Source organism: Trichomycterus rosablanca, chromosome 26 (genome assembly GCF_030014385.1).
Source record: "Trichomycterus rosablanca isolate fTriRos1 chromosome 26, fTriRos1.hap1, whole genome shotgun sequence".
NCBI lineage: Eukaryota > Metazoa > Chordata > Actinopteri > Siluriformes > Trichomycteridae > Trichomycterus > Trichomycterus rosablanca.
In genome coordinates this window covers 2,172,685-2,185,382 of record NC_086013.1, presented here as the reverse complement: position 1 = coordinate 2,185,382, position 12,698 = coordinate 2,172,685, and the positions used below count along the sequence as shown (strand labels likewise).

At 39.5% G+C, this 12,698-nt stretch overlaps 2 protein-coding genes and 1 non-coding gene across 6 annotated transcripts; 1 reads left to right on the top strand and 2 right to left on the bottom strand.

Annotated features, from left to right (window-relative positions):
- Nucleotides 1-20: 20 nt before the first annotated feature.
- Nucleotides 21-6,330, bottom strand: hsd20b2 (hydroxysteroid (20-beta) dehydrogenase 2). The gene is made up of 11 exons (XM_062988809.1): nucleotides 6,082-6,330; nucleotides 4,680-4,726; nucleotides 4,201-4,276; nucleotides 3,317-3,427; nucleotides 3,165-3,232; nucleotides 3,039-3,083; nucleotides 2,916-2,950; nucleotides 2,740-2,821; nucleotides 2,072-2,137; nucleotides 1,807-1,956; nucleotides 21-984 (listed from the first exon to the last, which is right to left on the bottom strand). The coding sequence occupies exons 1-11, from the start codon at nucleotides 6,257-6,259 to the stop codon at nucleotides 847-849; spliced, it is 996 nt and encodes a 331-aa protein (XP_062844879.1). The 5' UTR covers nucleotides 6,260-6,330; the 3' UTR covers nucleotides 21-846.
- si:ch211-284e13.9 (uncharacterized protein LOC566600 homolog) lies at nucleotides 4,309-12,093 on the top strand. 4 transcript variants are annotated; one of them, XM_062988812.1, is made up of 4 exons: nucleotides 9,451-9,655; nucleotides 10,124-10,197; nucleotides 10,993-11,043; nucleotides 11,467-12,093. In XM_062988812.1, exons 3-4 carry the CDS (start codon nucleotides 11,017-11,019, stop codon nucleotides 11,920-11,922), a joined length of 483 nt encoding a protein of 160 aa, XP_062844882.1. In that variant the 5' UTR covers nucleotides 9,451-9,655; nucleotides 10,124-10,197; nucleotides 10,993-11,016; the 3' UTR covers nucleotides 11,923-12,093. The 4 variants fall into 4 exon arrangements, with proteins under 4 accessions (XP_062844883.1, XP_062844880.1, XP_062844882.1 ...); XM_062988813.1 differs by lacking the exons at nucleotides 9,451-9,655; nucleotides 10,124-10,197 and adding an exon at nucleotides 4,309-5,251; XM_062988810.1 differs by lacking the exons at nucleotides 9,451-9,655; nucleotides 10,124-10,197 and adding an exon at nucleotides 4,309-5,497.
- trnal-uaa (transfer RNA leucine (anticodon UAA)) lies at nucleotides 9,130-9,212 on the bottom strand. The gene has a single exon. It is a non-coding gene; the product is annotated as a tRNA-Leu (tRNA).
- Nucleotides 12,094-12,698: the final 605 nt, after the last annotated feature.

Genomic DNA, 12,698 nt, shown 5'->3' with positions numbered 1-12,698 from the left:
GAACCACAGAAATGAGAACGTTTGCACTCGGGAGTTATTACAGCTTTAATGTTATACATATATATATATAAAAGTGGTGCTTTGATTAAATAATACACATTATATTGCATTTAGAAAATATAGTTACATTATACAGAGAATGTACACAATAAATTATATAAATAATAAAGAGTCCTATATATGTGCCTATTTCTTCTACACTCACTTCATCTATTTATGCTATAGAGTAGGAGTGTGTAAATGACCCCCGCGCCACCCTGAGCTTCTATTTTCCTTATACATAGAATAAATATGTGCTGAGTTTAAAACCATCACATTTGTGTTCCTATAGAACATTTTACATCGTGGATTCTTTGTGTGTTTGATGTATTTAAGTTTGTGGTCTTGATAAATAATAGCAGTTCTGCTGTAGATATTTGTGTCCATGTAAAATGTAATAATAATAATAATAATAAAAATAAATAAATAGCTTCTTATCTGAGCCAAGCAAGTATTTTTATAATTATGATAATCATAATGGCCTCAAGAGTGAACCTACAGACTGAAAGCCGTTGTACACGGCAAGGTGTCCACGTACTTTCAGCCATACAGTGTGAGCTGTGGACATTATCATTTGATTAATTCATTGTTTTAATGTGGATTATCGTCGGAACCCTTCACACCAGGCTTTGATTGGACGGGACTGGATCTTTTGCAGGATTCGTTGAGATCTTTTGGTCACGCCAGGTTTCTCGTTCAGTTCGTTCATGGAAGGTCACATGATTTCTGCCTGGCGCGTCTCGATATGCCAACATTATCGTATCGGTTGGAGGTCATCGGTCTGGATTTGGTGCACGTGGTCCTAAATCATTCCTGTTTCCTGCAGCACTCGGCCATTCTGTCCTCCAGCTGCTGCCTCGTGTTCTGTGCGTATTTCTCGGTGTGGCGAACGATGAGCGGGGACAGACGCAGCCAGGACGGGAAGAAGATGGACAGAGCGATGTGCTGCAGGGAAACACGGAAAGAGATTAGATCTAACAGACATATAATACATGACTGAAAGAATGTGGACACCTGACCAGGAGCTGGTTGGATTTTACATTTCGAAACTACAGGCATTTATAGGAAGTCGGCTGCTATAACAGCCTCCGCTCTTCAGGCATGGCTTTCTACAAGATTTTGGCTTGTGGCTGTGGGATTATCAACTATACCCAGAGAGCAACACTTCAAGAAGTCGCCTCACACTTCTTTACACCAGCCTGTGGTGGAATCTCACAGATAGCCGTACCATGTATGTCTGAAAACCTGATCAGCTCCCTCGGTAGAGAGCATTCTAATAAGACACAGAACTTGTAAGGCAGATTATTCAGACACACTACTTACACGGCGATTACGTCATCTCAGTTTTAGCTTACCCACTACCACGCCAGCTAACCCTGACCGAACCTCCCTCGTATAATTACACCTTTATACAAATTAAACATCAATGACAATTTGTTTACATTTGAAAAGAACTCCGTTGGTTGCTCCGCATTTTATCCGTCTGCCATGTTTGTAGCGCCGGACGCTCCCTCATTATTCAGTCAGATTATCACTCAGAATTAAGGCGCCTCAGTAGGAGCATTTGAAGGGATCTAAGAATTTAGACACGCCCTCTTCTCAGGAGTGTAGGATGATGTTAATGATTCTATGTAGACAGATCACGAAGTTTTTGCAATGGCGATGTGGAGACTCTCTCAGGCAAGGCCAAATGTGCCTGTTGGGTGTCTAGCCAGGCCGGTAGCACAGTTCATATTTTAAAAAGTGTGTGTGTGTGTGTGTGTGTACCTGTAGGGCGTGTGTAACACAGCCGCTGGTGAAGGAGCTGTACCCCACAGTGTTCAGAGCGTCTCGTGCATAAGATGCTGCACTTTTTACCAGAGGATTCACCTCGATGTTGTGGGTCATGTTAGTGGAGACCATGAACGGAACCAAACACTAAAACAACAGAACACAACAGAGACACAGTAAACATTTGTACTTTAAATAATTAAGACAATATACAGTACGTATAATAAGAGTAATTTCTTTATATCTGGCATGTTTATTCTACCTGAACTGTGATTCCTTGGGAGCTGTATTCTGCATCGAGACACCGAGAAAAATACGTCACAAATATCTGTAGGAGAGAACAGATTGTTTATTTGTGCTTGTTTCATTAAGATTCAAACTTGTTGACATAATACATCATATACTATGGACTACTAAGGACAAAAGTATTAGGACACCAGAGCATAAGCCTGTTGGACGTCACATTATCAAAATTGATAATGTTTATTTCAAATTGCTTTGTCTGTCATTTGTAGCTTCCTTTCTTCCTTTCTTCTGGGAAGCCTTGCCTTTAGACTATTAAGGTGTGTGACTGTGGGAATTCGTACTCATCTGATTAATAGTCAATAAGGTCAGGCACTGATGTTGGAAGAAAAGAAAAGACAGGAGAAGGCCTGTCTCGCGTTCAGACTTTAATTCATCCTAAAAATGTTGAGTTAGGTTGAGACCAGGTCTTTACAGATCTCGCTTTGTGCTCAGAGCAAGAAGGTCCTGGGTTTGATTCCCAGGTGGAGCAGTAGGGTCTGTAAGTAGGGTCTCTGTGTGTAAAGTTTGCATGTTCTTCCCGTGAACCCAGGACCTTCTTGCTGTGCTGCCCACGTGTTAGGAAATACAATACACGACCGATGCCTGTTACTATCATTTCCTGAGTGACCGGTGAACGTTTGTTACCTTTGTAGCCGAGTACAGCGTGAGCATCGGCTGAGGCTGAGAACCTGCTTCTGATGACATGTTGATGATGAGTCCTTTACCCCTACACACACACACACACACACACACACATTAATTCCAGCATCGGTTTAATTAAATAGAATGATTTTATTATTGAGTTGTGGTACGGTGCATACCTCTTGACCATGTGTGGTAAAATCAGTCTGCTCATCTGAAATGACCGTATAAACATTTTTAGCATCATGTCTGCATCACTTCTCTCTTAGTTTTAAATAATCAGTAGAAGGAACAGTCGGTACCTGAGTGACAGACAGGATGTTACAGTTGATCACGTCGGTGATTCTCTGTGAAGATTAAGCACACTGGTCATACCATTATCGAAAATGCAATTTGGAACATATTTGAAACGGGTCACGTCGCTCTACCTTCTCCGGGTCTGGAACGTCTAGAAAATTCACCAGCATGCCAGCATAGTTTATACCGACGTTATTCACTAAAGAGAGAGTTATGAAATGTTTAATAATCAGCTGCTGTTCATGATCATTTAACTTTATTCTTCTTATTGTCGCTGTATTACCCAGAATGCCGATGTCCAGGGCTTTGAGCTGCTCTCCGATAGCTGGGTAGATGGAGTGGCCCTTGGTGAAGTCCGCCTGAATGATACGGGTCTGCCTGCCGTACTGTGACTCTGCAATACACACATAATCAGATCAACCCTGAACCTTTATATTCTTTAGATAGGTAGGTAGGTAGGTAGGTAGGTAGGTAGGTAGGTAGGTAGGTAGGTAGGTAGGTAGGTAGGTAGGTAGGTAGGTAGGTAGGTAGGTAGGTAGGTAGGTAGGTAGGTAGGTAGGTAGGTAGGTAGGTAGGTAGGTAGGTAGGTAGGTAGATAGATAGATAGATAGATAGATAGATAGATAGATAGATAGATAGATAGATAGATAGATAGATAGATAGATAGATAGATAGATAGATAGATAGATAGATAGATAGATAGATAGATAGATAGATAGATAGATAGATAGATAGATAGATAGATAGATAGATAGATAGATAGATAGATAGATAGATAGATAGATAGATAGATAGATAGATCAAATAGCAGCACTGTGCAATAAAAAACATCAGTAAACTTATATCTATGGATAGTATAATAATTATAACTTTACATATAGGTATTAGGTCTATATACATAGTATTAAATACATGATAATAACAATAATAAGACAAAAGGGGAATGGTAATAGCTATGTATAATAACTACAATAACTATAATAACTGTATAATGTATAATACTACATATACATACTACATGTATATTTAATAAGAAGGTTGTAGAACATGCCAACATATTAAATAAACTGACCATGTGTGTCTGTATTTAGCTGACCATGTGTGTCTGTATTTAACTGACCATGTGTGTCTGTATTCCTGCTCTGCATTTTCTGAGAGGTCACTCACCTATCTCGCTGGCAACGGTGTGAAGTTTCTCCTGTGATCGACTTATCAGGACAATGTCCAAACCTCGCCTGGCCAGCTAACACACACACACACACACACACACCACACAGGAAGACGGTATGTATCTGCTGTATCAGGACACTTTAGGAACAGTTTGTGAACTGGGATGTTTGGTAACTCATGTTGTCTGTTTCTAAAATGTACTGACCACCTTTAAATGAAGTGTGCCTACCTCTTTTGAACATTTTGTTCCAATGACATGTTCTTACTACATAATTGAGGCTTCTGTTTTTTACTGCCTTCAAGAAATGATAAACGAAACACAGCAGGGGATTAATTGGGTTCGAATTCTTGAGATTCAGCTTGTTCTGATTGTACTCTGAGATATGAGGGATGCTGGAGTGACAGACATTGTTCAGGCAACTACAAGTGGGATGTGGATTTTCTTCAGAATCAGTATAAATGAAGACTCGACTAACCTCTACGGCGTAGGCTCGGCCGATTCCCGCCGTCGCTCCAGTGACCACTGTAACAAGAAGAAAATGTTCAGGTTTTGTCTAAGCACTTTGAGATGACGCAGTGATTATAATCTTTGTATCATGTTTGGTATCAGGATGGCATGTTATTATCACGGCAATCAGAAACACGCCCACAGGTTCAGCTTTCTGTTGCTCTTAATCTTACATTTATTCAAATCATCTGGTTCAATATTTGTCATGAGCAGGATGTTTACATCATCACCCAGTAAGCAGGACCAGCCGGTTCTGTCTCTTTTAGGCACACGCTTAAAAAACACTAATTAATCGGTAAAATAACTGTAAATGAACATTTCAGTTGAGTGTAAAGTCCACATCCATCCAACAGATTTAAGTACAGGCTAAATAAGTCCAATTTAGTGTTATTTAGCCATTTCAAATCCAGTTTCGATGTATATTCCAGGTCATTGTTCTAATAGAACACCCAGCTTCCAAAATTCAGTCCTCCGACTGATGGTTTAAGGTTGTGTTGAAGAATTCAGCCCCGTTTTGTGCGACCAACTGTTCAGCAGCAGGTACAGTAATATTGGGCTTTAGATGCCTCCCATTTTCTCCTCCAAACATGCCTTAGGTCATAATGACCATAATATCTGAATTTCACAAAACTCCAGATCTTTTTACTCTCTGCATATTAAAACAGTTCTTACTGACCAGGGCAAAGAGACCACTGTTCCATGTACGGTTTAATTATAGTGAAATGTTTGTACAGATAATTAAGGGACCTGAAATGACATTTATGGTTTTAAGAGAATCTAGACAATGTAAGTAGAACTTTCTACACTATCTAATGTGTATCTAAAATGTCAAGACGCTGAATGTGCAGCTGTATTTTTGTACAGGAGTTACTATAGATGTACGTTTCATATTTTAGTACACATAAAACCTTTTTGGACAAAGAAATTAGAGGGTTTTTTTTTCATTCAGTCACAAAACTTGCAAAAATGTCGATACATATTTCATTATTGTTTTATTAAACATTTACATTTCTGGCATTTAGCAGGCGCTCTACCCAAAGCAACTTACAGTACTGTGACAGTGTATTGTCTAAGCAATTGAGGGTTAAGGACCTTGCTTAAGGTCGCTGATTTAATCCAAAAACAAAACCAAGTTGAAACTATTGGACCCCTGAGCAAGGCTCTTAAACCCTAATCGCTTAAATTGTAGTGCAACTTTTATATTTAAACTCACAGATATTATACATTTATTTAAAGAAATAAACCATTTTACGGCTTAAATATTATTAAACGCAAGTTATAACACTAAATAAAGTGGTAATAAGTAATTAGACAGTAATAACAGCAGAATAGCTCACACCCACACCACCATACAGGTGTATCAGCTTTACCTGCCCACTGTCCGTACTGCCTCAGGTCCGTCTGCCAGATTTTGGACAGCAGGTAAACCCTGAATCCCTGCCAGCACCTCCACGACCAGTTCAGCAGGTAATAAAGTGCAGTTATTCCTCCCAGAACAGTCAGAACCGATCCGAACCCGCCGAACAGAAACTCCGACATGATCATCATCTTCACCTCCCCTCACCTCACCTCACTGAACTGACCTGAACTGACCTGACCTCCTCACTCAGCTCTGCTCTGCGCGCACGCTCCTTTAAACCGGGCAAGAGCTCTGCCTCATTAATATGCAAACCACGCCCACTGTAGCCACACTCTGCTCCTATTGGTCAGAAATGATCACACAATGAATAATATCGTTTAATTACAATTAGAATGAATTAATTAGAATGTAATAGGAACATTAAAGCTGGTATTTGTCTACAAATCTTAGAGCTCCTTATATTAATTCATGTATTTGCTGAATTTATATTTGCACATACCACATGATAGATTTACATTTTAGGCAGTTAACAGACGCTTTTATCCAAAGCGATTGGGGGCTGGCAGTGGTGGGGCTTGAACCAGCGACCTTCTGATTACCGGTCCAGTACCTTAACCACTAGGCTACGACTGCCCTACATATAGTAAGTAAATGCACAGGAATTGTGCATTCATGTCAGCAAGACATGTTTAAAGAAAGTGTAAAGAAAGTGTAATATTATTTACTTATTAATACTGCACCTGATAGACAAATACCAAATATGAATTCATATTTCATGAGAAAATAAAGTAAACAGGTGTGCTTGATGAAAATCCCTATAACAACACTTGGTACAGAACAACTCCATATAGGGGGGGTGAGAGCATAAAACTTCTCTGTTTTCGGCACATCCTGCTCTCTGAAGCACAAAAAAATTGATTAAGACCGGTCAAAGACTAGAGGTACGTGTCACTTCGTGAGCAAAGTGCCAAGAATATAAGACCTGATCAATTATCTAGAAAAGATTCATCAGATACAACACAGGCTACATTCAATAGGTACATTGATAATAAAAGACTGCTGCCTTGTTATACTGTATTTATTTATTAGGATTTTAACGTCATGTTTTACACACATTCTTGACAGAAACAGTAGTTACTCGTTACACAAGATTCATCAGTTCACAAGTTTAATCTCAAACACATACACAGTCATGGACAATTTAGTATCTCCAATTTACCTCACTTGCACGTCTTTTGACTGTGGGAGGAAACCGGAGCTTCCGGAAGAAACCTATGCAGAAATGGGGAGAACATGCCAACTCCACATATAAAGGACCCAGACCGCTCCACCTGGAAATCAAACCCAGGACCTTCTTGCTGTGAAGCAACAGTGCTACCCACCGAGCCACTGTGCCTCCCCTTATACTTATATGTTTAACTCTACATTTTAAACCAATCTTTAATCTAAATCCCTTAACAACACGATTCGATTTGGTATTATTTAACTTTATCCTACTATATTATGTCTTATTATACAATAATTTTGTTTAATTGCACATTTAACTTCATCATAATTGATCTCTAAAGAGATTAAAAATCATTTCTTCTTAATTGAGTACAAATGCTGCATATTTACATGTCTATTCTATGTGTAAAATGTATATATTTTGGGTACAAATGGTTGCTTTTAGCTTTTGTTTAGGTAAAACTACTTTTGTGTACAACAAATATGAGAAGTGAACTAGATTTAACCTGACTGAGGAAAGAAAACAAGTGTGGAAATGCTAGGAGAGCATTTTAAGACATTGCCATGTAATTGCAAAACTGTAAACAAGGCTAATTATCTATAGTGAAAAATTATAATATGATCTGGTTTTGGTTTGTGTAATGAATAAAATACAGAGTAAAATAAAACTAAGAATGTAGGCTGGTCACCAGAAACCCCAACTGAGAAGAAAAACGAGAAGGTTATGGGCATCAGATACTTACATAACTGTGTAGATCAAAAACTGTACTTTCACCTTTACTGTAAGGACAAGCTGTGCAAGCGTGTCTGTTCTTCTGCCATCCACAGATATGAGAGCTTTGTTTAGATTAACAGCGGCTTTATCAGCACACAGCATCCGTCACTACTGTAATTATCAGACATGAGTCAGGTTTCTCACAGAGTTTGGTCCTGCTTCTCTATCTGAGTGTGTCTGTCCAGGACTGTAAATCAGATAGGGAATTATTCTAGAAAATATTATGCTACAGTTTTATGTGTTCACAACTGCAAAATGTGTTTGCATATTGGCTATATGGTAAGAAGATCGACACTTCTTATGATTCAGGTCCCAAAGGGTAAAATAAATTATATAAAAGCACACAAGCTCTGCCTCCTCACAATTCGCACAGACATATAATAGAGGAAATTAAAACGTTAAGAAGCCAAAGAACTACTGATATACCCCTGAAATGCTTCTACTTTTCCAGCAGACTGAATGAATCTGGATGAGTCAGTTGGTGACACTACTGGCTATCTGCTGTACTTCAGCTTATGACATATAGAAACACAGTGAGAACTGATGGGCACAAAACATGTGTCATCAGTCCCCTCAGAGTGTGTTTGTACATAAAGATAAAAAATATAGACAGTCATGCATACTAACACCTCTGATTGTAAAGAAAAACACATGTACGTTCACTGAGACCTTCAGGGAAGAATGATCTCGGTGCTCAGACTCATAGGTGGATCTGGTGCCACCTGAAAGCATGGTGCAAGACAGAAAAACACCCTGGATCATCCAACTGTTCATTGTAGGGCAACACACAACTTAAATTTAGCGGTGATTTAAAGCAATTCATCAAATATCTGCATTGTTTTGGGAGGACTCCATGATCCTCATCGACAGTAAACGAAGGCGTTCTCAGGACCCATGTTGATGTTGTGCATCCACTACCAGTGTATGCTGCGGTCATCTGAAAACCATCTTTTCCAAGCCTAATACCACAGCAGGGAATCAGATTCTTTGTTTGAGGTTAATAGGCACTGACAGACAGACAGTTTGCGTGGAGATAAACAGAAATTGTATAACAGATACCAGGAGTGGGGTTCGAACCCACGAGGACATGCGTCCATTGGATCTTAAGTCCAACGCCTTAACCACTCGGCCATCCTGGTTTTGGAAGCGTGTATGTTTGATAGGTAGTTCGTGATCAATAACAGGTGGAACGCTGTTCTGTTTATGTGAATTGTATCTGTATTTAATAAGTGCACAAAAAAAACGATTATACTGTATATGAGCCGCAGCCGAATACGAGTCTAATAACCGCAGTACAGTTAATAACCACCAGGCGGCGCTAAGAGCACGTTTATAATACCTTGCCTATTATTATTTAAAAATAGGCCTAACACAAGTACGATCCAGTGTTGTTTTTGTAGCTGGGAGGAGACTGTAGGACACAAACACCGAAGAACATACAAAACTCTGCCACTAACATTACCCAGTGTGCCACCATGACGTACTGAAGAAAGAACAACACAATCACAGTGGCAGAGAGAGCAAAGTTCATAATGAACAATGCTTAAAACACAAAAAACATGAAAACAAAAGAAATCACAAGGTAAGAAACAAAAGGGAAGAAAGAAAACACAGAAAGAAATAATCAAAAACACTAGCAAATAAAATAATGAACCAAACAAGGGAAAACCTGATTAGTATCAGGATGGACAATGTGTCTACAAATACGGTTAATTTAGATGTCCACAAAGTTGAATCAGTTCATCTGGACACAAGTTTGTTGTAGAGACGTTTCATCACTCATCCAAGTGACTTCTTCAGTCTGAGCTGGTGGTGAATAATGAACTGATTCAACTTTGTGGATTTGTGTACCTGGATTATTGAGCATGCATCAAGAGTTAATTAAGATGGTTTAGATGGTTGAAAAATAATCAAACGTTTTCCCACTTGCTTGTTGACAAAGAAAACCAGTTAAATCAGGACGGTAGTAAACCTGAAAAACAAAAGTGAAAGCAAAAGTTGAATTCAGGAATTCCCCTCAGCACAGCAGCTTATTTCTCTGTGTGTACAGTAAAACTACAGATTCGGAAACAGACGGAGGATCGTGTGGATCAGTAATCAATACTTAAGATTTAGTAGTTGAAGGTAAAATGTTTCTCTTACACTTATGTGCTTGATTTCATTTTTTTACTCGTTAATGTTGATTTGTTTTTGGCTGTGTGGTCTAATCTGTTGCTGTTCTGTAAAAATGAAAGCTGTTAGGTTCAAACAGGACAACAAGGATCACTGTTGTGCCTTTGACTATATATTTTAAGTTTACAATAAAAGATACACAGAGAGTGAAAAGAAAGTCTGAAAGAAGGAAACAAAGGCGGAAAGAATGAAAGAGCAAAATAAATACAGAGAAATAAATCACCAGCTCTGATTAATTATGATCAAAATCACCACACACCACAAAAGCAACAAAACTAACATTTAGCAGCATATCTAAGTTGTTGTATGAATGTTTTTGATATTAAAACACACCTTTATTATTTATGTAATTGTTTGTGGCTGGAACACAACACATCCAGTCATTCAGACGGGTCAGGAGATTCAGGTAACGTTCACATCAAATATCAAAATGGTAAATATATTTGAGTGACGTTTACCGTGGCATGTTTGTTAGATGGACCTTCACAGATAAGTTCAGGTAGATAAAGAATAGTGACTTTCAGTTTAAATGTAGGTGTGAGTACAGAAATGTTTAGGGTTGTGTTGCCCTGTGGTACACTGGTGCTCTGTTCGTGGTGTTTTACTGCCAAGAAATGTGTTCTTGACTGGAGCCAGACCATCCCAACCCCAGTCATGATGAGTTACTTATTCAAGGAAAATAAATGAACCATTCAATGTTCTGCAAATAATTGGTAAGTTAATTTGGCCTGGTTTCTATATCTGTAGGCTCAGCCGAGAATCATCATCATCATGAGTCTTCCTTCCTCCAAACCAAAGGTGAGTTCTGAGCACCTTCTGTGGATTTCAGTGGCGCTATTTTCAGCCACTAGACTGAAATGGGAGCTGCAGGAGACTTAGGCTATCGGCGGCTATTTTAACGCACTGTGTTAAAGGGACTGATTAGCGATGACGCAGTTCTCTACGTAAGTGACTATGTAAATAATTGGATGAGTGAGTGTTTGTCCCAAACATAGTTAAAATAGTATGTCACTTCTGATGGCTTCAGTTGGTGTTGGCATACTGGCACAGTTACATAAGCTACATAAACTCTGTATATAACTGACTTTAAGAGAATGGGATGTGGGCATACTTAGTCCATGTGGCAAGTAATAGATGATGGAGATGATGGAATAAAATCCAACAGTAAGTACAAGGAACATTCTAATTGTCCATTTTCTTCACTTCTTTTCTTTACTCCAGTGCCCGATCTGCCACCAGTCGGACGTCAAGAAACTGGGCGGCCAGTGTGCTGTGTGCCAGCCTTGTTCTAAATCACTACAACGGGTGTATCGCTTCTGCTGGGCGTGCCAGAGAGAATGGCCAAATAACCTGTCGGTGCAGAGCACCTGTACGCTGCCAAACTGCGCCCTGCGTGCTGCCCTGTTGTCTGATAAAGAGATCACGGACCCAAAGAGCTCTGCGAGAGGATGCCCCTATTTCAGAGCTTGCCCACAATGCAAGGCCCTGTTGACACACAATGGAGTGGGCTGCCCCAACATTAAATGCCCCGAGTGCAAAACTACATTCTGCTTCCGTTGCCATCGCTCAAGATGCTTTGGCATCCGCCCTCCTATTGGTTTTCTGTCGCTTGGGCGCGAGATTGAAGCATGCGACATAGTGAAGAACAGGCAGTGTGTGATTACACTTGGTTTGTGAAGGCTGTAGGAGCATCAAGGAACATGAAGATTTGTATCACATAGTTGAAACTCTTTGATCCAGCTTCTGGATACCCTAAACTTAACCTAATCCCATTACATAATATAACATAACAGCCTAATATAACATCTATTTAAATATGATTCCTGCTTGAAAATGTATATTCTTAAAAAATACTGTAAAAATGATTAAACATTTAATCTTTGTTTAAAACGGTCTCATTGATTTATTTATTTACCTCCAGGAAACTCTATATCCTGGTCAGGGTGACAGTGAACACAAAGCCTATCCAGGGTGCAAGACATAAAAAACAGACATCACAGGCCATCACACACTCACACCATTCCACTCATACCAATATTATTATCATGGGCTTTCCCAGATATGCTGGGTTAATTGAATTCCTTTGGTGAATTCTCAATATTCATAAAAATATGGCTAGTTTGACTGCTCCCACGCATATGGAACAGTGGTCCCTTGCCAATGTCGGAAAACGAACCTACAATATCATCTCATGCTGAGTGAAAAAAAGAAAAAAGTAAGCAGGTTACCAACAGAGGAGCTGGCAAGTCTGTGAGGAGGAAACCGTAATAGAAACACTTCCACCTGGAATAAAGTAACACTCAACAGGGTGCAAGTGAGTGTTAGTTAGGAGGAACACAGCACAAATATCATCTGAGCCTCCATGCCTCCTGTGCCGGCCATAAATGGCAAGGCAGAGGGGCAAGATTCTGTTATTGTACCCCCTAAAATCTCCACAGCAGGAGGGCCATTTT